Here is a 24,663-nt window from a genome sequence, read left to right as displayed (position 1 = left end):
AGTGATGCCCATTGGAGCTGGTGGGTCAGTGAGCAGGGCAGATGCTCTACTGAGATTGTCACAGAGGGCAGTGGAAGATCAGGCGATGCGCTGGAGCACATTTACCTGGTTGTGGTGGGATTTCTCTGCCGCAAATAGGTGGAGAAGTTGCAGAGGGGCGTCACCCTATTCGGCCCAAATCTAGAGCCACCTCTGCTTCATTGAGGAAATCCAGCAAGCCCCCATTTGTGCCTTTCAACCATTTTTATTCCAGAACGTCACCTAGGGCTAGCTTCATTATATATGCTGGCTGGGTTTTGTTTAGTTGTGCTGTTCATTATTCAGTTGACTGATGTTTATCGTGATTGTTTTTAAGTATTTTGCAAGTTCCCATCCACCCAACCCTCCTCCCCCTGTCAGAAACAGGATAGCAGTCTACAAAATAAAAGGAATAAAAATAAAGTAGATGTACCCTGCCATGACCTCGACAGAAGGTTTCGAGAACTTGGAAAGGCACATCCCATCTTTACACTGGACAACTGGAGAACAATGTGGGGACGGAGATGTTGCAGCAGCAGTAGCAGCCTCTAGTCCCTGAGGGATCTAGGCAGAAAGACGTGCTCTTCGATGCCTGTGTGCCAGGCTGCCAGGAGGAGGAGAGAATGGAAGTCTTCCCTGCCCCTGCAGAATAGCCTAGGCTGGTACAGAACGGCACCCTTGGGCGAAGGAAAACATCCCAATACAGAACAAGGGACAGGCTACAGCTGTTGCTAGCCAAAGGCCAAGCAAGCAGGATCCAGGCTGCTGCTGACTTTGCACAAGCCCTTCTCTGTGCAGGGTTTACCAGGGTGGTGGGGGTGGGCAGGAGGGTGGGCAGACAATAGCAGCTTTCTTTAGTCTTGGCTGATGGACTCCAAATGACCACTGCTGGAGCCTGTCTGGAAGTCCTAACCCTGAAAGCGCACATATTTTGAGGTGGAGGCGGGGGTTAGGGTTAGCCATGCAGGACAGGCACACTCACTGCCCATGCCCAGAAGCACGGGTCTCATGACGAATTCCCGTGCTCCGAGGTGAAGCGAGCCCCAGAGAAACCATCGGTGCATCCGGTTGTCAAAACCAGCTGATTTAGCCCTCAGGGGCAAAAGCTGGCATTCCCCCAAAGGCAGCAGTAGAGAGTGGAGCAGCGCAGGCCAAGCCAGCAGGGACGTGCAGATGTATGTCACGTTCTTGCTCCCAAACACACAAATGCTTCCAGAAGAACTAGCAATGGAAAAGTGGTACTGGAGAAGCAGCGATGGGCTTGGGTCACAGCCCCTCCGCCAGCCCAGCCTCTCCCTGATCCCCATGTGGGGTACAAAAGACCAGCACACATGAAGACCCTTTGGGTGAAGGGGAGCTCAGAGGGAGGAAGACAGCAGAGAGAGGAAAGAATATGCACTCCCTCAGTCCTCTGCTGCCTCTCTGCTCCCAGTTCCCAGGAGCGGATTTTCCGGTTTCAAAAGAGCTGTGGACGCAATGCTACCAGCAGGTGCATTTTGTTGATCTGATTCCAGAGCACAGCTTTCATTCCACCTTTTCACCACGAAGTTCAAGGCGTAGTTTCTGGGAAGGGGTGTGTCGTGACCAACCTCTCTCCACAACTAATTGAGAAACATTCTCAATGTGACAATGTAGTGGGCCCATGTGGAGACCGGCCGTGGCTCCCAGAACCTTAGTACTCTGGATACTTTTAAAAAAGAAGACGATACCAGCAGCTTCACCATAGTCACCTGTTGTGAATGTAGAAAAGAGCCTCGTGTCTTCCCGGGCAAGAGCTGTATAACAGTACCAGCTCAGACAGAGCACTATTGGAATCCAGGTTAAACAGACAGTGTACCTGGAAGAAAGGGAGAGAAAACTGGCTCAGGTCCATGACGTTAACACCCTCCTGGTGAGTGAGGAAGAACTTCTGTGATGTGCCCATCTAAGCAGGTGTCATGCTCCTCCAGCGGGCTCTTCTTTGGCAGACAACCTGGAGTCAACCTCACACCAAGGCAAACATGGCAGAGGACCTGCCTGTGTTGGGGAACCTTGAGACAGATCAGGGGGCCCAGGGCCCTCAGGGGGATAGAGTTGGCCACCATACCTTCCCTTCAAGACACAGGTAACCCCCTCTCAGTTACTCTGAGGACACAACAATATACTATTGGGAGCTACCCCTGTTGTAACTCAACGTATTTTGGGGGTGGTCTGGTCTTGAATGGGCCATTAAGAAGACATACTAGGTTTACACAGCTGCCTGGATTTGGGACTCTCCTTCGGGGCATGACTGTCACGATGAGTGCCTGCACTTCAAAACCTACCACTGCCCCTCTCCTCAATAGCTATTGACAGACTGATTTTTCTCCATCAGTTTGGTAATTCCATTTTTTTAGAAAAGCAAATGGCTATCACCACAGCTTGCAGTAGCAAATCCCAAAAGTTCCACACTTTGTTTCAAATGTCCCAAACCTATCAGTTCCCCTGGGTAACTCCAAGTTTGAGGATTATGGGAAACAAAAAGAAAAACATTTCTACTTCTCCCCTCTAACTTCACAAGTCACAACGAGGGAGATTAGGGACTTTGCCACATGGGTGCCCATGTCCTTCTGAATGGCTCAGGAGAACTAATGTCCTGGCATCGCCATATGGTGAGATCAGGAACATTCATCACCCCTGAAGTCATACTCACTAGGGACCATGGCTTCGTTCACCTCCTTCCCTTCCCTTGAGGTTGTACGGCAAGGGTGGGCAACATGTGGCCCTCCAGATGTTTTGGATGACAATTTCCACGAACCCTAGGTAGCACAGCCAATGATGACGGAAGGCCCCAAACATCTGGAACGACCCAAGTTGCTCACCCCTGCTGTATGGCTTGGCTTGCTGAAATGATTCAGCAGCTGCTATTTGCAGTACGCTGAGGGCCAAACTAGATCTGAAGTTATTCATGCAATGAATTGCATGAATTTCAAAGAGCGTAAATGCCAACTGGATGATGACCATGGTGATGGGGCAAAGGCCCCTTTCCACTACATCACAGTCTTAATCCAGATTAGGGCTCTGCACAGCTGTTACCTGCTAAGAACAACAACATAGCCATGTGTGAATAACATCACACACTCAGCCGAGAGCCCCTGTCGTTCATTTGTACATTGATGAGTCTATGACTTCTGCGCCCAGCCTGCAGAGGTTGACAGAGTGACAGCCAAGAGGCCCACTTGCAACCTCCTCCCCTGCCAGGACTGATGTGGACCCACTACTAACAGACATGCCCTGGGGTCCCCAACGTGGTGCCCATGGGCACCAATGTGCCCATGAAGAGCTTTCTTGCTGTCCACCAAGCTTCCTGCTCTTCTGGATTTTTATTTTTTTAAAAAAATCATTTCACACACACACACACACACACACACACATATTACTGTTGTCGTGCTGCCCTCCAGCACTACTTTCATTTGTGTTCAAGAGTAGTTTTGTGTTTTAGAGCTCTTCCTTGTATTGGCCTGTACTCAGGTTCTTGGGCAAATTACTTTTCTTTTAGCACACCCAGCACTGCAGCTGTTTTACAAATGGGCAAGCCCATTCCATGGCAGCCATTTTGTGTGAGTACCCACAATGTTCTCTCAAACTTTCAAATGTGCCAATCAACCCAAAAATGTTGGGGACCCTGCCCTAGAGCCTCACCATGCTGTTGTGGAGAGGGACTCCATGAAATTGGAGTGGAACAAGCGTATGGGACGATCCACAGGTTGATGCACCCAGTCGTCGTATTTCTCCCCCAAGTGGCCCACTTGCCACAGCAGTGGCTTACGCCAGTCCACGAGGTCCTAGAGAACAGAGAAAGTAACAGAGGCAGACATTACAGGAAGGCCCAGCCGCCTTTATCCCTGCCCCAGCTCAATGGCCACAGCCACTACCCAGGACCATTACACCCATGGAGCATTTTAAGATTTTGTCCATCTCTGGTGACAAAATATGTACATAATGTAGTTCTCTCTCTCTCTCTCTCTCTGTGTGTGTGTGTGCGTGTGTGTGTGTGTGCATATGTCATGGTTTCAGGGGAGTGCAGAAAAAGAACAGAATGTGGTGGGGTTGCAGAAGTCAGTTTCTAGAGAATCTGAACCTTTTTTCTTTCTCTTTGTAAACACCCAGCTTTCTAGACTTTATGGTTGTGAATAAATGTGGGCAATGCCTGGTGAGATATAATAAGCCCAAGGGAAGTCTGCATCATTTCCATAGTTGGGGATGGACCTTCAGTGCCCTGGATGGCTCCTTCCAGCGGGGGATGTTGGAGGAATCCATTTTGGGGGTAGACCTCAATGTATTTCCGCATACTCGTCCCCTGGACTCTGCATTTGATGAGTTGGGAAAGCTCACAGCTTTGCGTTTTTTTAATATCTCTATTGTGCTTTAAAATTGTTTTTTTTAATTAGACCATTTATGCCTGTAATTTTCTGCAAAATGCGCTATTTATGGCTGAGATTTTGAGCAAATCATGATTTCCATAAATAGTTATACTCGCGATTTTGCGCAAAGCACTGCTTGCACGTATTCCCTGAGTTTTGGGAACTGACTCGCTGCTTGGCTTGCAAGTGAGCTAGAAGAGAACAGACTTCCCTGCGACAGTCATCCGTATGTGCATCTTCACACGATTAACAAGAAAAAGGAGGAAAAAGCAAGCAGACCAAGAAAATACACAGCATTACATTTTTATAAGATATGCAAATTAAATCAATATGCATAATTTATACTGACTGCAGAATTGAAGTTTCTTTGGAGAAGAATCTCACCTTTAAAAACACATATCACACATTGTCAAGAGTACAATTTTGTCATGATGTTTGATATCAAACACACACAAAATAGTCTTATAGGATTATTATCCAACTGCTATAAAAGAGCCTAGGTTTGGACAGAAAAAGGTTAATGGGGTTAGAATGATTTCTGCAAGATCCATGGAGAAGCTGCCAGCATATATATTGATGGTTATTCCTAGATCGGGAGGGTGCATGATGTAATCTACTAATTACTCATCCTCCCCTTCATCATCCATTCATTCTCTTTCTCATCACCCATCCATTCACATAAATGTGCACCCAAGCAAAAAGCCTTATTCACTGTGATTATAGCCGTAGTTTAAGGTATCTTTTAAACAGGGGCAAAATGTTTTTGTGGAGGACATGAACAGATGATTTTTACTTTGGATCAATTAATAGGCCCAGAAGACGTGTTTTTTCCATTTTCTGATTTACGTGTTAAATATAATTTACCTACTACGGCTGAATGGCAATTCTTGCAATTGCAACTGTCGAGGAAATCAAGATGGGTGGTCTTGATCCCTGAAATTATCAAGATGGGAAGTGTGATGTAGTAGTGATGGGGGACTTCAATTACCCTGATATCTGTTGGGAGACAAATACTGCCAAAAGCGTCCCTTCCAAGAAATTCCTGACATGTGTGGGTGATAACTTTCTCCTACAGAAAGTGGAGGAAGGAACTAAAGGATTGGCAATCCTTGACTTGATATTGACCAACAGGGATGACTTAGTGGATAAAGTGGCAGTTACGGGAACTCTGGGGGAAAGTGACCACGTCATACTTGAATTCTTGATTATGATGGAGACAAAAGTTGAGTGTAGCCATACACGTACTCTGGATTTTAGGAAAGCTGATTTTAATAAACTCAGAACTATAATAAGTAAGGTCCCGTGGCAAGTGAGCCTAATGAGAAAAGGAGTGCAGGATGGGTGGGAGTATTTAAAAAAGGAAATTTTAAAGGCACAGTTACAAACAATTCCAACAAGGAGAAAAGATAGAAGACAACAGAGGAAACCAAGGTGGCTCCACAAAAAGCTTAGAGATGACCTGAAAACAAAAAAGGATACATATAGGAAGTGGAAGGAAGGCCAGGCTACAAAAGAAGAGTACAGACAGGTGGTGGAGAAGTGCCGAAATGGCGTCAGGAAGGCTAAAGCTGACAATGAGCTAAGGTTAGCGAGGGATGCTAAAAGCAATAAAAAGGCTTTCTTCAGATACGTGAGTAGTAAAAGACAGAGGAAAGAAATGGTGGTTCAACTGCTTAATGAGGATGGCAAATTGATAACAGATGACAAAGAAAAGGCTGAAGTGCTCAATTGCAACTTTGCCTCAGTCTTCTCCCAAAAGCGGGTCTATGACCCCCCTGGAGAAAGTGAAGCAGAAGTTGAGGGGGCAGGATTGCAATCTACCTTTCCTTTTCATCAAACCCAGGTGAGGCAGTGGCTGTTCTGAACCAGTGCCTGGGCACGGTAATGGACTGGATGAGGGCTAATAAACTGAAAATCAATCCAGACAAGACGGAGGTACTGTTAGCGGGTGGTTCATCTGTCCGGCGAGGTGATTTGCCCTGACCTGGACGGGGTTGCACTCCCCCTAAAGGATCGGGTCCGTAGTTTGGGGGTGCTCTTGGATCCAGAACTGTCACTTGAGGCACAGGTGAACTCAGTGGCAAAGAGCACCTTTTATCAGCTTAGGCTGATATACCAGCTGCGCCCTTATCTGGACAGAGATAGCCTAGCTACAGTTATCCATGCTCTGATAACCTCTCGTTTGGATTACTGCAATGCGTTATACGTGGGGCTGCCTTTGAAAACAGTCTGGAAACTTCAATTGGTACAAAACAGGGCAGCACGTTTACTAACAGGGACTGGCCGACGAGACCACATTACGCCAGTCCTTTTCCAGCTTCATTGGCTGCCAGTCCAGGTCCGGGCCCGATTCAAAGTGCTGGTATTAACATTTAAAACCCTAAACGGCTTAGGGCCAGGTTATCTGAAGGAACGCCTCCTCCCATATGTACCTGCCTGAACCCTAAGGTCATCCTCAGGGGTCCTTCTCCGTGAGCCCCTGCCAAAGGAAGTGAGGCAGGTGGCTACCAGGAGGAGCAGGGCCTTCTCCGCTGTGGCACCCCGGCTGTGGAATGAGCTCCCTAAGGAGGTTCGCTTGGCATCTACATTATATGCTTTTAGACGCCAGGTGAAGACCTTTTTATTCTCCCAGTATTTTAACTGTCTATAAATAAATTTTAACTTGGTGTTTTACATTTGTAATTTTGCATTGCTGCTGTTTTTATGTGGTTGAGCTTTTATATTGTATTTTATATTATGGTTTTATACTGTTGTTTTATACTTTGAATGTTTTTAATTTTTGTGAACTGCCCAGAGAGCTCCGGCTATTGGGCGGTATAGAAATGTAATAAATAAATAAATAAATAAATAAATAAAAATTTGAGATTGATTAACAAATGGTCAAAGAACACCTAATTTCCTTGAATGAGTTCAACTCTCCAGGGCCCGATGAACTGCATCCTAGAGTAATGAAAGAGCTAGCGGAAGAACTCTCAGAACCTTTGTCTATTATCTTTGCAAAATCATGGATGATGGGTGAGGTGCCGGATGACTGGAGGAGGGCTAACGTTGTCCCTATCTTCAAAAAGGGCAAAAAGGAGGAGCCTGGGAACTACAGACCAGTCAGTCTGGCATCCATCCCTGGGAAAATTCTGGAGCAGATTATAAAGAAGTCTATCTGTAAACACCTTGAAATCAATGCGGTGATCACTAGAAGCCAATATGGATTTGCCAGGAACAAGTCCTGTCAGACTGATTTGATCTCATTTTTTGATCGAGTGACCTCCCTTTTGGACTGTGGGAATGCTGTGGACATCATATATCTTGACTTCAGCAAAGCTTTTGACAAAGTGCCCCACGATATTCTGATTAACAAAGTAGCTAAAAGTGGGCTAGATGGAACAACTATTAGGTGGATTCACAGTTGACTACAGAATCGGACTCAAAGAGTACTTATCAATGGAACCTTCTCAAACTGGGAAGAGGCAACGAGTGGGGTACCGCAGGGCTCAGTCCTGGGCCCAGTGCTCTTCAACATTTTTATTAATGATTTGGACGAGGAGGTGCAGGGAACACTTATCAAATTTGCAGATGACACCAAATTGGGTGGGATAGCTAATACCCTGGAAGCCAGAAACAAACTTCAAAGTGATCTTGATAGGCTGGAGTGCTGGGCTGAAAACAACAGAATGAAATTTAATAGGGATAAATGCCAAGTTCTACATTTAGGAAATAGAAACCAAAGGCACAGTTACAAGATGGGAGATACTTGGCTCAGCAATACTACAAACGAGAAGGATCTTGGAATTGTTGTAGATCGCAAGCTGAATATGAGCCAACAGTGCGATATGGCTGCAAGAAAGGCCAATGCTATTTTGGGCTGCATTAATAGAAGTATAGCTTCCAAATCACATGAGGTACTGGTTCCTCTCTATTCGGCCCTGGTTAGGCCTCATCTAGAGTATTGCATCCAGTTCTGGGCTCCACAATTCAAGAAGGATGCAGACAAGCTGGGGCGTGTTCAGAGGAGGACAACCAGGGTGATCATGGGTCTGGAAACAAAGCCCTATGAAGAGAGACTGAAAGAACTGGGCAGGTTTAGCCTGGAGAAGAGAAGATTGAGGGGAGACATGATAGCACTCTTCAAATACTTAAAAGGTTGTCACATAGAGGAGGGCCAGGATCTCTTCTCGATCCTCCCAGAGTGCAGGACAAGGAATAACGGGCTCAAGTTAAAGGAAGCCAGATTCCAGCTGGACATCAGGAAAAACTTCCTGACTGTTAGAGCAGTACGACAATGGAATCAGTTACCTAGGGAGGTTGTGGGCTCTCCCACACTAGAGGCCTTCAAGAGGCAGCTGGACAACCATCTGTCAGGGATGCTTTAGGGCAGATTCCTGCATTGAGCAGGGGGTTGGACTCGATGGCCTTGTAGGCCCTTTCCAACTATGCTATTCTATGATTCTATGATTCTATTGTGTTAAATGTATCAAACAAGGAGAGAATATCATTCACATTTGGGATATGTAGAGAGCCGAAAATACACTTTAACCTTTGTGCGTGTGTTTCTTTTTTCCTTTTTTTCTTTGCAAGTAATGTTTATATGTAATGCTTTTATGTCATGTATGTTTGCGAAACAATAAAAAATTAGTAATAATAAAAAGAATGCTAATATCTCTGCAAGCTTAATCTCTGCTAGGGTTTTTCACGGGAATAGCTCTCTCACTTTTTGTCGTGGCTTTTCAGCTGTAAAATGTTTCTTTGGGAACTTGGGGATGGTGGAAAATGCTACTGCTTAAGAGTGTCACTCGGACGGTAGTGTCACCTTAGTGGGTTGTGCAGTCTATAGATCAGAGAACCTGTCTGTCAAGTGGCTTTGAAGAAGCTTTTATATAATAGTGCAAAAACCAAAGAGCTTTTGCTAAGTTTCAACTCTCAACACAAGGCTTGAAATCTCTCTTGCTTAGATTTTATCTTTGTTTGAGACTTTGAAAGTACTCTGCACATAGATGCGCTGCTATTTGGACTTTAGATTTCTAACGACTGTGCCATGAAAAGTACTGTAAGGCTTTTGATAGACTGAGGCCACAGCTAGACCTAAGGTTTATCCTGGGATCATCCAGGGTTCGCCCCTGCCTGAGCACTGGATCCCCTGTGTGTCACCTAGATGAACAGGTTTGACCCCTGGACGATCCAAGGATAAACCTTAGGTCTAGCTATGGCCCTAGACTTGCATTTGCTGTGGATTGTGTGTGTGTGTGTGTGTGTGTGGCCTGACTCAGGTGACAGAGGGCTCTCCTGGAGCTAACGTTACGTGCAGGGGAGTGCTTGTGCCTGAGATATTCCCTTCCTGGTGATCATGCCTACCAGGGTCAGCTCAGCGTACAGCAGGCCGAGATTGACTAGTGTCTGATCTCTTTCTCTCTGCCAGACTCAGGTGGCAGGGAGTTGCCAATGCTAAGGAGAAAGCTGAAGCTCCTGTGCCTGAGATTTTACCCTATGTGTGATCTTGTTTAGGTTTTAGACACGTCCCCTTGAGTTACCAGTGTAAGCAGAATCTAGGGAAGCTCCCTTGGGAAGGTTTGTTAAGCCTTTCAAGAATTCCCCCCTCCCTTTGTAATTGCCTGAAGCATAGAGCCTGAAGTGTTCTGACCATCTTTCAGCTTTAAGGGATCATCTACAACAAGCAGGATATTCCACCATGAAAGCGGTATATAAAAGGCAGGAGCCACACCATGGCTTTATAGTGGTATTAAAATGCACTGACAACTGTTTGGGCCCATTGCCACATACCATATACTGCTTCCATAGCACTAGATCCTGCTTGGTGTGGCTCCTGCCTTTTATATACCACTTTCATGCTGCAATATTCTGCTTGGTGTAGATGAGCCCTTGGTGTGTTTTTAGAGTGTTTAACCATTAAGCCTTTTACCTTGAGATTTCCTTAATAAAAAGAAGTCTCACTGATGTGAGTGTCTCATATCAGTTTGCCAGCACATGTGAATGCTAGAGGGAACGGGCATGCCTGCAACAAGTGTCAGCCCTGGAGGGCACCCTTTTCAGATCCGTAGAGCAATCACCCTGAAAGGCAGAAACGATGCCTAATCAATCAAATGCTAAACTGTTAAAACAGTAGCCAGCAAAACCAGAGCAAGTGGAGGGAGGGTGCCCACATCCATCAGTATGTCCATCACCCACAAGAACCAATGAGCTGGAGGGGGAAGGAGAAGGAGCAGGGTGAGGCAGGTGCAACAGCAGGAGTGCGAAGAAGCGAACAGAGATTTCGCTGGCACAGTGGCAATACCAGAAAGCACGAGTCGGCTCAGGTGAAAAGCTAAACAAGGCAAAATGGCGCAAATGACAAATGCATGTGAAAGTGACCAGCACTTGTCACACTAGTGAAATGGAGGTGGAAATTGCAGATGCATACCAGGAAAAAAGTAGGTGTGATGGAGCACTATGTTAAAAGGTGTTGTTGTGAAAAGGATGTGATGAATATTTGCTTTATGAATACATTAGGAGCTAACATTTTCACCTCTGCAGTGTGAGAAGAGACATTGTGAAATCTGCTCTTCATGAATTTGCTAATTTAGTTCTTCATGGTGATTAACAACACACCTTTGTTACTGGAAAAGGCAGTCTATCAGATAGTCAAGATCATCAAGTATCTTCAGCCTGGCTCCCTTAAGTACAAAACATAATTTCATTATGTTTTCATAATCTGTGATTATGCTAACATCCTTGATGCTGCTTACAGACTGCACACGATTGCTACATAACAGAAGAAAGGAAATGACTCAAGCACTTGAGTAATTGCTGAATCCTAGAGGGACACCTGCTTTCGCAGACATTCTCTTGGCAGACTTTGTAGCGGGGTGGTTTGCCATTGCCTTCCCCAGTCACGGTTACCTTCCCCCCAGCTAGCTGGGTACTCATTTTACTGACCTCGGAAGGCTGGAAGGCTGAGTCGACCTGAGCTGGCTGCCTGAGAACCAGCTTCCGCTGGGATCGAACTCAGGCCGTGGGGAGAGTTTCAGCTGCAGAAACTGCTGCTTTACCGCTCTGCGCCACACGAGGCTCTTGCATAACAGAACCTGATGCAATATTGTCTTGTTTGAATGTAACATTCCTTTAATTCTTTAAATAAAAGTAGAAGGTTACATCACAATCAGTTAACAGAAAAATGCACTTCTGTGAATATGATCCACCACTGAGAAATAGCTCCTTCTCTGAAGTTCGTCTCACACTTTTTATTCCTCCATAATAAAACAGAGTCCGACTCCTTTGGTATCTTTAAAGTGCCCTTCTATGCATGTTTAGATTGGGGGGGGGGAGTCCTACAACTCCCAGCCTTCCCCAACTAGCATAGCTGGCTGGGGAATGCTGGGAGTTGTAGGACTTTTTTTTGCGTAAACATCCATAGGATCAGCTCTTACGGGCATAATCAGACAGAGGGGAGATCATGTTTCTGTACACACACACACACACACACAGTTCTATCCCACAATACCTCCTCTTTCTTCACACGGGGGAAGAAAGACGAAGTAAACAATGACCATGTGGCCCATTCAATGGGCATTTTTATTGTTCTGCTTTTCCTGCACTCAGCAGGAAATGGTGGCACATGTTGCTTTAAATCCCTGCCTCGGATTTACCGCGGTCTATTTTGTTACGGAAAGAAGACCAGAAGGAGTGGGAGACTCGCAAGAGGTGGATGTCATCGTCAAAAGGACCCATGAAAAACTGTGAGTGGCCAGTAATGAGCATGCAATAAAACACTCGTCTCATGATGCTCTTATCTCTTGCTACAAGATATTAGCTTTCTCAGGGATGCTTTGTTTATTCATTTAGCCTTCCCCCCTTGTTCATCTCTACTTTTATGTTTCAGCACTATATTCTTTCAAGTATAGAGGGTTTTATATCACCTGAAACTAGGATTTTATTCCCTGAGGTTTCACCCCCTCCTCCTCCTTCTTCTTCGTCTTCCTCCTCCTCCTCTGCCGCCACCACTACCACCACCACCACCATCATCACCTAGTACAACATCTAAAATTATCTCCAGCTTTCTTTTTCTCTACTTCTGTTTCCACCTATCCAGGAACCTGCATGTTTTGCCAAAGGATTCTGACCATTCTGAATAACAGGTGGATGTTACATATTCAAAGCATTTAACATCACATCAGTCCATTGGTTTCTGTTCACCACTCTGCTGCTAAGATCATCTTCTTGGCTCGCCGCTCTAACCATGTTACTCCACTTCTGAAATCTCTTCACTGGCTTCCAATTCACTTCAGAATCCAATATAAACTTCTCCTGTTGACCTACAAAGCTTTTCACTGTCTAGCTCCTTCCTATCTCTCCTCTCTCATCTCACACTATTGCCCTGCTCGTGCTCTTTGCTCCTCTGATGCCATGTTTCTCGCCTGCCCAAGGGTCTCTCCTTCCCTTGCTCGGCTTCGTCCATTTTCTTCTGCTGCCCCTTATGCCTGGAACGCTCTTCCAGAACATTTGAGAACTACAAGTTCAATCGCAGCTTTTAAAGCTCAGCTAAAAACTTTTCTTTTTCCTAAAGCTTTTAAAACTTGATTTTGTTCTGACTTTATACTGTTAGTTTTACCCTACCCAGTGCCTGTTTACCCTACCCTGTGCCTGTTTGCATTCTCTTCCCCTCCTTATTGTTTTATTATGATTTTATTAGAAGGTAAGCCTATGCGGCAGGGTCTTGCTATTTACTGTTTTACTCTGTACAGCACCATGTACATTGATGGTGCTATATAAAAGGGAGGAAGGAAAGGAACCTCTCGTACAAGCACTGAGTCATTACTGACTCTTGGAGGGACGCCAGCTTTTGCTGACGTTTTCTTGGCAGGCCTTATAGCGGGGTGGTTTGCCGTTGCCTTCCCCGGCCGTTATTACCTTTCCCCCAGCTAGCTGGGTCCTCATTTTACCGACCTCGGGAGGATGGAAGGCTGAGTTGACCCGAGCCGGCTGCCTGAGAACCAGCTTCCGCTGGGATCGAACTCAGGCCGTGGGGAGAGTTTCAGCTGCAGAAACTGCTGCTTTACCGCTCTGCGCCACACGAGGCTCTGGTGCTATATAAATAAATAAATAAATAAATAAATAATAATAATAATAATAATAATAAAGCAGGGGAATTAACTTGTGTTTGTTTGTTTCTTCTTCCCAGCAGTAATAGGGGCAGTTCCAGTGGAACCTGAAGCCATCTCAGCATTTGGTGGGGCCCAGTTTGAACTTCTACAACCCCCCCATTGTAGCTCAGGAATTGGACCGTGCACAGTTAATGACTTCAAGATCAAGTCCGCCCTTATATCGCCTCCTATCCCACCTACTTTGTGGAACACATTGCCTGATGGAGTTCTGGAAACCTTGCAATTTCGTGTGACCTCTGCGTTTGCTTAACCTATGAACCTAATAGGAATTTTGGAATTTTAGAAGTAATGATCACTCTTTTTTGGAACTAGCTGAAGTGGTGGGTGCTTGGAACAGAGCACAGGGTGATGGTGAGGAGAAGAGAGTGAGGAAGGAGGTAGGGAAGAAGCATTTCTGCTTGGAAAGCAGGCAATTAACCTGCTCTAAGGTCAGGCACACCTATGCTTTATAATAGCTGTCCCACACAAAGCTGGTTTCTCAGTCTGAAGTGATAAAGATCAGTTTCTGCTTGGTCTCTCCCAGGCTCCAAAGGCAGATACTACAACAACTGGTACAGTCCAGAATCAGGCACAGAATATTTCCGTTTGAAAAGGGAGTCAAAGAATGCTGTACACCTGTTATCTCTAGGGTTGTGTTGCAAGTATTCTGACAACAGCCCAGCATTTCCTCTTCCCTGCCCATTTCTAGGATTTCTAGTAGTAAAAGGCATGCAGCATCATTGCACTGTCAACACCTTTACCCCTGAAAAAACAGCAGCCCACATGACCAGGAAATGCCAAGCAAGAAGACATCACATGCACTTTACTCATTAGACACTACCGAAGAGACCCAGCTTTGCACGGCTTGGAATAACTCTTCGTTTGATACAGTGAAGCCTTCAAGCAAACTAAGGCTAGATCTACGCTAGTTTTATAGCAGTATTGAAGTGCACTGATAACTGTCGGGGCACAATCTACAAGACTCATCACGCAGGGGAGAATCGCGTTTCCTGACCGTCGCTTCTCCACCCGCGGGTTTGTCCCTTATTACTTCCTCTTTTGAAAGAGGAAGTAAACAATGTGCACGTGGCCCCATTCAGTGGGCCATTTTGATCCCACTGCTTCTCCTGCGCACAGCAGGAAATAGTGGCAACTTCCATCTTTAAAAATTTAAAGACAGACTTACTGGGGTGTTTTTTTTGTGGCACGAAGAAGGTTAGAAGGGGCGGGAGGCAGACGCCATCGTGTGAGGGACCTGCGAAAATCTGTGAGTGCCCAGTAACGAGTGTGCAATAAAACACTCATCTGATGGAGCTTTACATTCCATATACCACTTTCATAGTGCTTTTTTATTCCACGTTCATAATGATTTGACAAGAAATATAGTTCTGGCCTATATTTGCTACTGGTCGTGGCTGGGCTTGTTCTGGATGCAATGGTGATGCTGCCAATGGTAATGCTGGCTGGGAATGATGGGAATTACAATCCAATACTTCTGGAAGGCATCAGGTTGGGTAAGGGTGGTATAAGTGATAATTAGCTCTGTCCTGGGACCTACTGCTTGCACAGTTCTTTGAGAGATCCGAGAGCCTCTTACACCCTCGAATCTCTCAAAGGGGGGCATTGCGTGGTTGCCAGTCCTACACAATTCCATCCTAAACTTCTTGGATAGAGTTGAATTTGATGATGTAATAACTTTCCTCTCCAACCTGCTCCATCCCTGCCCCACATATGAAAGGGGTGGGGCTAAATAGGAAAGGGTTTAAGAAAGCTGGTCTACACCTGAAGTACCCACAATAGATTTTTCTCCACTTCTATTACTACTGCCTTAAGGAGACAATTGCATGCATGGCTGGCTGGGAAATGCTGGGAATTATATGACTTTTTTCTGTCTACTGTAAAGAAACATAAGATTGTGCCCTAAATGGGGGGAGAGCATTTAATTTACTAATTCCAATGCAATCACAATATATCGTCGTTGTCGTCATCATCATCTCCAACAAAATAAACAAAGATAATCAATGTCAGATTCATTATAGACCATCCTTCAACTATTCTGCTCTGACACATAAGCTCCTCTGTAAATTAGGGCTGTACATGGAACCCCCCCCCCATTTGGTTCAGACCCCGATTCGGACCTTCCAAACTGGGCCTGATTCGGTTCTGGTTGATTCGGACCTCCCCCAATTTGGTTTGGATCCGAATCCGAAGCGAGATTCGGATTTCTGAATCATTCCCATTGATTTGCATTGGAAAAAATAAATGCCTATAACGTTTTTATTTTTCAAGATAGAAACATAAAACTTGGTGAGCTTACAGATGCCATAATGGTGGTCATTTGTTCAAAATTTCAGACAGATCTGCCCAGCAGTTTTCTCACAATGAATTTTTAAAAATTCGATCAATGCAAAGGGCTATAACTTTTTTATTTTTCAAGATAGAAACATGAAACTTGGGCAACGTACAGATGGCCTGGTATTAGCCATCTGTGAAAAATTTCAGACAGATCTATGCAGCGGTTTTCCTGTAACCCACTCCTAAAAATGCATTTTTTCAAGGAAACAAAGCAGCCAGCAAAGAGCCATTTGAGCTGTCTAATTTTAAAGAAATCCTACAAATCGGGATGAACTGATATGCTTCAAACTTGGCAAAGACCTACTGAAGACCTACTGAAGACCTATCATGGTGCCAATTTTCATGTCTATATGTCCTTGGGAAAGGGTCCAAATCTCCAAATTGGTCTAAATTGATTCAGACCAATCCGATTTGGTTCAGAGCGATTCAGACCTCCCTGATTCGCTTTGGATCTGTTTTAGGGAGGTCCAAATCACCCTGATTTGCTTCAGATTTGGGTTTTAGGACCCAAAGCAGTGCACAGCCCTACTGTAAATCAAAGGGCTTGGTGGAATAGAATACTTTTCACCAGGCACCAAAAACTAACCAATTAGTGATGCCAGTCTAACCTCCAGAACTGGAACCAGTACTCAAGAGGAGTCCTAACCAGTGCTGAAGGCATAATTATCAGTGCTGATAATAATGCAAGGGTCTAAGTGAATGTGCGAATCAATAATTCAGAAAATCCCATAGGCAAAGCTCTCTGGGGGATTAACAGGGTGCAGTACCTTTTCTAGGGTCTTCCATAAGTTACACTTCTGAGGGGTGATTGTATATACATCTTGTCTCTAATGCAGGTGCTGGCAACAATTCTCCTTCCCTGAAAATCCAGTAGCAGATGTGAGGGAAGACACTGGCCACAGCTAGACCTAAGGTTTATCCCTGGATCGTCCAGGGGGTCAAACCTGTTCATCTAGATGACGCACAGGGGATCCATTGCTCAGGCAGGGGCCAGGATAAACATTAGGTCTAGCTGTGCCCATTGTTGCATCCTGCTCCAGGAAAAGGGTGGAAAATCTGTGCCAAAATCTGGCCTCCAATTTCCTGAACGTTTTCTTCCCCATGAAAGAAGCTTCCATTTTTCTGCCTCATTCTCAGGGCATTTTATAGTTCATTTTGAATGTGTGTTGGTAGTGTTTTGTGCTGTCTGCATTTTTCTTTCTGTTGCACATCTGACCATTGCTCTGCAACCTGCCTGGTTGCCTGCACTTCCTGATCTGAAAAGGCCCTTAGGAGGAGGAATACATTCATGAGGTCTTCCCCTGGGCAGGGAGGGTGGGAAGCCAAGGAGGCTACAGGCTGTGAGACAGATGTGTGCACAATGAAAGACAGGACAGTCACACACACACACACACACACACACACACACACACACACACACACCAGCCACCTCCTAAGTAAAGTAAGCACAAGAACTCTCAGCCCAACTCTTGAGAATGTCTTCAAAATTTCTTTTTTGAATTTCTTTTCAAAAGCAAATTCTTTTGTATCAAATTGAATGAGAATGGTCAAAATTCTCATGGGAGAAATTTTGGCACAGCACTAAGATCGATCTCATTGAAGGAAACTCAAGTATCTCATCATGAAGAACAGAGAGTGTGACAGAAACAAATGGAGGAATAGGTAAAGCCAGGACACCATTATGATTTTGAGACTGAGGAAATGAAAAGAGAGTCAGCACCTAATGTTACCTCCCTGGTATACGACTGGTTTTGTACACTTTGTTTGCGGTTATGTTTCAAGCATCTTGGCTTTTAATCCTCACAAGATTATTTTTCTTAATCACTTTTCTTAATCACTATCTCTTACCTTAGCCACATCTACTGATTTACATCTGGGATCCATCCTCCTGGTTTTCCCCATTGCTGCAGAAGTGGCTGAGCTCCGTGTCTTGAAGCAGCTCTGAAAGATGAAGAGAAATAGTGGTGATTCAAAGCCCTGCTTGGGTATCAGAGAAACTGTCTATGTCAGGTGTCCTTTGTAGGTTTCTGTCTGCATTGGCCAACAAATTATAAACTGGATGTATATATTACAAGTATAGATATAGGAATAACTTTGTAGTTTGGAATGGGTCTTCCCTAGGGAATAAAAAAGAAGCAGCAGCTTATATCTCAGTCTTGTGTAGAAATGCTTGGCAATATGTAGATGACGTCATGAAGCCACTGCAACCATGAGCAACTGGGCAGCTTAATGACCAGGTTCCTTAGACATCCCCTGGTAGTGACCTTGAGCAGGAATAATCTGCTGACAATACACATATGTGAGGACAGGCCTGCTCCAATTCCAAGCCTGCTGGACTCATTGGTGCAGCTAGGGCTGAGCTCAGGGTCCCTCCAAATGACCACCTAGACAGCAGCAGGCGATGGGTCCAGCGATAAACAGAAGAGCAAAACAAATGGAAGTAGCACCAACCACTCCAGGTCACAACAAATTAGTTACCATCTGCAAACATACATGTAGCTCAGAAGAACCTTTGAAGCTAGAGGCCTTGCCTACAAAACGGACTCCTACTTTCCCTAACCTGGTGCCCTCGAGATGCGTTGGGCTACAATTCCTAGCACACGGACACACACCAGGGTATTGTAGTCCAACACATCTGGAGCATCAGGTTGTGGAAGGCTGATCTAGGTGCACCCTGCTTGCTTTCACCCATGTTCAAGCCTTAAGAAAAAGGCAACGACCTGCTTTACCACAAGTGTACAAATCAAAATGAGCTGTTTATGCAAAGAGAAATAGGCATATAGCTGCAACACATGGCTCAAGTGGTCTCCACTATGCACATTACAACATTGCAGTATAAGATTGATAAACAAATGGTCAAATTGACCTTGAATGAGTTCACATCCCCAGGGCCCGATGAACTGCATCCAAGAGTAATGAAGGAGCTAGCGGAAGAACTCTCAGAACCTTTGTCTATTACCTTTGCAAAATCATGGAAGACGGGTGAGGTGCCGGATGACTGGAGGAGAGTTAACATTGTTCCTATCTTCAAAAAGGGCAAAAAGGAGGAACCTGGGAACTACAGACTAGTCAGTCTGATATCCACCCCTGGGAAAATTCTGGAGCAGATTATAAAGAAGTCGATCTGTAAACACCTTGAAATCAATGCGGTGATCACTAGAAGCCAACATGGATTTGTCAAGAACAAGTCCTGTCAGACTAATCTGATCTCATTTTTTTGATAGGATAACCTCCCTTTTGGACTGTAGGAATGATGTGGACATCATATATCTTGACTTCAGCAAAGCTTTTGATGAAGTATTGACATTTAAAGCCCTAAACGGTTCGGGGTCAGGTTATTTGAAGGAACGCCTCCGCCCATATGTACCTACCCGGACCTTAAGATCATCTACAGGGGCCCTTCTCCGTGAGCCCCTGTCAAAGGAAGTGAGGCAGGTGGCTACTAGAAGGAGGGCTTTCTCCGCTGTGGCACCCCGGCTGTGGAATGAGCTCCCCAGAGAGGTCCGCCTGGCGCCTACACTGTACTCCTTTCGTCGCCAGCTGAAGACCTTTTTATTCACTCAGTATTTTAACATTTAATTTTAACTTAAATTTAAATTTTACTGTTTTAACTCTGTATTTTAATCTTATATCAATTTTGCTGCGTGGTTTTATCCTGGTTGTGCTTTTTATACTGTATTTTGAATTTGTGCTTTTAACCTGTTGGTTGTTTTATGATGTTTTTAATTTTTGTGAACCGCCCAGAGAGCTTCGGCTATTGGGCGGTATAAAAATGTAATAAATAAATAAATAAATAAAGTACCACATGACATTCTGATTAACAAACTAGCTAAAAGTGGGCTAGATGGAACAACTATTAGGTGGATTCACAGTTGGCTACAGAATCGGACTCAAAGAGTACTTATCAATGGAACCTTCTCAAACTGGGGAGAGGCAATGAGTGGGGTACCGCAGGGCTCAGTCCTGGGCCCAGTGCTCTTCAACATTTTTATTAATGATTTGGACGAGGAGGTGCAGGGAATGCTGATCAAATTTGCAGATGACACCAAATTGGGTGGGATAGCTAATACCCTGGAAGCCAGAAACAAACTTCAAAGTGATCTTGATAGGCTGGAGTGCTGGGCTGAAAACAACAGAATGAAATTTAATAGGGATAAATGCCAAGTTCTCCATCTAGGAAATAGAAACCAAAGGCACAGTTACAAGATGGGGGATACTTGGCTCAGCAATACTACAAACGAGAAGGATCTTGGAATTGTTGTAGATCGCAAGCTGAATATGAGCCAACAGTGCGATATGGCTGCAAGAAAGGCAAATGCTATTTTGGGCTGCATTAATAGAAGTATAGCTTCCAAATCGCGTAAGGTACTGGTTCCTCTCTATTCAGCCCTGGTTAGGCCTCATCTAGAGTATTGCATCCAGTTCTGGGCTCCACAATTCAAGAAGGATGCAGACAAGCTGGAGCATGTTCAGAGGAGGGCAACCAGGGTGATCAGGGGTCTGGAAACAAAGCCCTATGAAGAGAGACTGAAAGAACTGGGCATGTTTAGCCTGGAGAAGAGAAGATTGAGGGGAGACATGATAGCATTCTTCAAATACTTAAAAGGTTGTCACACAGAGGAGGGCCAGGATCTCTTCTCGATCCTCCCAGAGTGCAGGACAAGGAATAATGGGCTCAAGTTAAAGGAAGCCAGATTCCGGATGGACATCAGGAAAAACTTCCTGACTGTTAGAGCAGTACGACAATGGAATCAGTTACCTAGGGAGGTTGTGGGCTCTCCCACACTAGAGGCATTCAAGAGGCAGCTGGACAACCATCTGTCAGGGATGCTTTAGGGTGGATTCCTGCATTGAGCAGAGGGTTGGACTCGATGGCCTTGTAGGCCCCTTCCAACTCTGCGATTCTATGATTCTATGTCAGATCTGTAGTTCCCATTAATAGCCCAACTCACCCACGGGGGAGCCCAGTCACTGTTCAACCAACTGGAATAAGAACAAAAGAACCTAAGAAGTGCCAGGCTGGATCAGACCATGTATCTATCTAGCCCAGCACTCTGTTCACAGAGTGGCCCACCAGCTGTTGACCAGCAACCCATAAGCAGACACAGAGCAAGAGCACCCTCCCAAACACGTTGATGAACAAAGAAGATTGCACATCTGGGTTCACACCGCAGGGAAGGACCAATGAAAAGGTTTTGTGCCTATCTCCACCCTCAGGGTGATGATGCTGTGTTACAAAAGGCCAGTGCCAAATTAGCTTGTACTCAGAGGAGCCAATTTTGTCCGAGGCTCAGGAAGACATCATCTTCTATCATTCTAGCAACACTGCATCTAGAATACTGGGCACAGTTGAAAGAGGCCATTGACAAAGGGTCTTGTGGAGGGCAACGGTGTCATGCAGCAGCACACACTGTTCCTGCAGCTACTTCACACTGAGTTACCCATTAACCAACCAAGCATGGCCAACAGCTCTGCAAAGCATGCTCCATTAACTTAACAGCAGCATGGCCATTGGGGCCAGAAAGATAAGGAAAGCATATGAGCCTGCAGGCACTCTCAGGTTATGATCTGAGGCCCTGCATCTTGTTTCATGTCTAGAGACAATCTCAGCAGCCATCACCAGAAGCAGGGCCTTTTTGTTGGTGGTAGCAATACAGCAATTCTTTTTTCCCCAGTGGAAGATTTCCCAGTTCATAAGCAAAAATGAGTGTATGCCAACTATAAATACAACGTTAGGGACCATGGCACTGTTAATATGCACCATCTTTTTTAAATTAATGACAGGGAAATGCTTTTGGAAGACACTGCTGGAGGAGACGGCCATCAATATGGCTGCTTTTTAAAAGGAAGACTTTAAAAGGAAGACCTACAGACAGGAATGTCACTGGCTGCCTATTGGCTACTGGGCCAGGTTTACGGTTCTGGTACTTGTGTACAAAGCCCTAAACAACGTGGGACCAGGATACCTGAGAGAGCGCCTTCTCCCTCATCAACTTGCCCAGCTACTGAGATCCTCTGATGACATGCTCCTGGTGGTTCCACACGGACCTATGGCCCAATTGGAGTCCACCAGGAGAAGGGCCTTCCATGTAGTGGCCCCCTTCTTATGGAACTCCCTGCCCCTAGAGTTCAGGCAAGTGCCAACACTGTATTGTTTTTGATGCCTCCGGAAAAAAATATTGCTTCAAGAAGCTTTCTTGGAATAACCAGCTGTGGTTTAATCTATACCTGTTCTTTTAAAATGTAATTATTACTTATGGTTTTATTCTGTTCTTATTCTTTTACCTCATTTGTTCACTGCTCCAAAATCTTTGGATAGGTGGAGCGATATAGAAATACTTAAATAAATAATGAAAATAAATAAAGGTTTGCCATAGGCGAGGCATGCATTTTCGAAGATGAAATTGACACGCAGTGTTCATTTGCGAAGAAATATTGCTCTAAATTGGAAAAGCAATTTGTAGAATTACTGGAACAGTAATATTTGGAACCACACCATGATGGTAAAAAATACTACTCAGTAATCGCAGCAAGTCAAAGGAGATAAGCTCATTTTATGTGGTATGGCAGCCTTCTCCCACCTGGTGCATTCCAGATGTGTTGGACATGCGCACAGTATGTATCCCAGCAAATCATGGGTTGATTAATTAACCCATGATTAGCCACCATGGCATGCAAACCACCCTCTGACTCCATGGGTGAGGTAGGTTCATCAGGTGTTCCGTCTTTGGGAGCCAGAACCATCACTGTTGCTGAAGGGCTGGTGTGGCATATTTCAGGATGTAAGGGGGGCCTATGGGAACACTGGAGGTGGGGGAGGGGGACTCATGTGGTCTTTGGCTCAGAATCTTCCCCAGGAGGGGAGACTTCCCAGCTTGGGCCTAGGTCAGCTAGGATATGCATCAGGTTAGGGAAACTTGCTTTATACAAATCAACTACCATATTCCTGAACTTTTAGGTCAGCCTAGACCAGTCCTACAAAACTGGTGTGCTGGAGACAGGGACTAGAGCTCAGGTGGGTTCCCACAGGCTTCCTACAGCACCAGAGATGCGTATCTGTGACTACACCAGGCCCAAGCATATGGAAAGCTACCTGGCTGGAGACATCTTTATTCAGCTGGAGAGTAAAGGCTGGAGAGAGAGAGCAAAGCAGAGAAGTGTGCCAGAGAACACTTGGCACAGAGGTTCCCACTTGACCCATATTGCAATCGAAGGATTCATTCCCATCAACCTCTCTTGTACACCAAGAGCTGGTGAGTGATCTCCACATATGAATGCTGTATCTATCATCATAAAAGATTATACATGTCCACCCATCAGTACCATAGCACCAAGACTGTGAAAGTGACATACCTGAAACCTTGCCAGGCATACTAAGTGGCCCTAGGGATATGCATCTCAGGGTTATTTTAATTTTTAAAAAATGCATTAATTGATTTTAATTAATGTAAATGTTTCTGTGCAGTTGAAACCTGCAGCAACCTCTTCAGCTACTAAGGCACCTGACCCTAGCCAGCCCATAGCTTCACAGTCCATCCAGTTTGAAGTCTGGGAGATTAGCAGGCTGAGGGTTATACTTCTTCCCCCTGGTAAGTCCCTGACTTTTCAGCCGTGTATCTTTGCCTCTTTGCCCCGGGGTGGCTTTGAATCTGTGGCTGCATCATCTAACTGATGCAGCATGGATTCGGGGTCACCCCAGGGCAAAGACAATGTCAAGGCAGCCCCTGGGGTTCACTCACGTGCTACCTCTGTGCCATCCCTCCATTTGCAGTTGTGTGAACAAAGCACCATGAACGTCCCCTATGAAGTCACAAAGTATAAAGAATTTGCGTTGCCAAAGCACCAGGTGCCTAAACTTAGAGGGCATATCTGGGTAGCAATTGTCCAGGAGGATCTGGCAGAAGAAAAACTTTGGCCCCTGAAACATACAGACAAACTACCTTGGCCTCCTGAGACGGGCAGGCAGGAAGGCAGATGAACCCTCACACACACCTGCTCACTGTGAGAATAATGCACATACCAGGGCAATTACACACATATGCACACACAGAGACAACTTCCAGCACATTGGACCAGCAAAATGTTTGTAGAGGTTGAGGCTGTACACTGGTTGTGACTACAGCAATCAGAACCCCCTAAATTAGAGCCACTGTGATATACTCCAAGGGGTAGCTTCCAGCCTAGCTAGGCCAGAATTTAACTAGAGTTAATTAAATTAATTTTAAAAATTGGCCAACCAACAGAAATTTTACTGGCTTGGATGGCATCTCACTACCCTGGTGATTTACCAGGAGGGAATCTACGCGTCGTACTGAAGGTGCTTCCATGCGCCCCCAGTACGCCCCCAAAACGATGGTGGTGGCAGCGGCAAGGACGCGGCCGGATTCCCCAGCCGCCGCCGCCTCCCCGCCGGCCTCCTGCTGCCGGGGTAAGAGCGACCTGGGTCGGAGAGTTTGGCTTCCGCCGAGCTCTCCGACCCGGGTCGCTCTTACCCCGGCAGCAGGAGGCCGGCGGGGAGGCGGCGGCGGCAAGGATGCGGCCGGATTCCCCAGCCGCCGCCTCCTCCGTCTCTTCTGGGCTGCAGGTAGGCAGGAATACACCATCGTTTTGGGTACGTACTGGGGGCGCATGCAAGCGCCTTCAGTACGACGTGTAGATTCCCTCCAGGACAGTAGGATGGAAAAGCTGGAAGCAAAAGACATGATGGGGGGGAGAGAAAGAAGAGTTCAGCATTTTCATTATTTCCCTGCTTTCTACAAGATACTTAGGGCCTTGCTAGA

At 45.5% G+C, this 24,663-nt stretch overlaps 1 protein-coding gene across 2 annotated transcripts in view; it reads right to left on the bottom strand.

Moving 5' to 3' along the window:
- The window catches only part of FA2H (fatty acid 2-hydroxylase), a 28,093-nt gene extending 10,272 nt beyond the window's left edge, over positions 1 to 17,821 (bottom strand). Inside the window, exons 1-3 of one of the 2 annotated variants that reach the window (XM_063140958.1) lie at positions 17,732 to 17,821; positions 3,679 to 3,821; positions 1,749 to 1,876 (exon numbers count right to left, since the gene is read on the bottom strand). In XM_063140958.1, the coding sequence (XP_062997028.1) occupies positions 1,749 to 1,876; positions 3,679 to 3,821; positions 17,732 to 17,785 (325 nt within the window). In that variant the 5' untranslated portion in view covers positions 17,786 to 17,821. The remainder of the gene's footprint in view (positions 1 to 1,748; positions 1,877 to 3,678; positions 3,822 to 17,731) is intronic. The other variant, XM_063140959.1, reaches the window with a different exon arrangement.
- Positions 17,822 to 24,663: the final 6,842 nt, after the last annotated feature.

This window comes from Elgaria multicarinata, chromosome 14, assembly GCF_023053635.1.
Source record: "Elgaria multicarinata webbii isolate HBS135686 ecotype San Diego chromosome 14, rElgMul1.1.pri, whole genome shotgun sequence".
Taxonomy (NCBI): Eukaryota; Metazoa; Chordata; class Lepidosauria; order Squamata; family Anguidae; genus Elgaria; species Elgaria multicarinata.
This window is presented reverse-complemented; position numbering and strand designations above follow the sequence as displayed.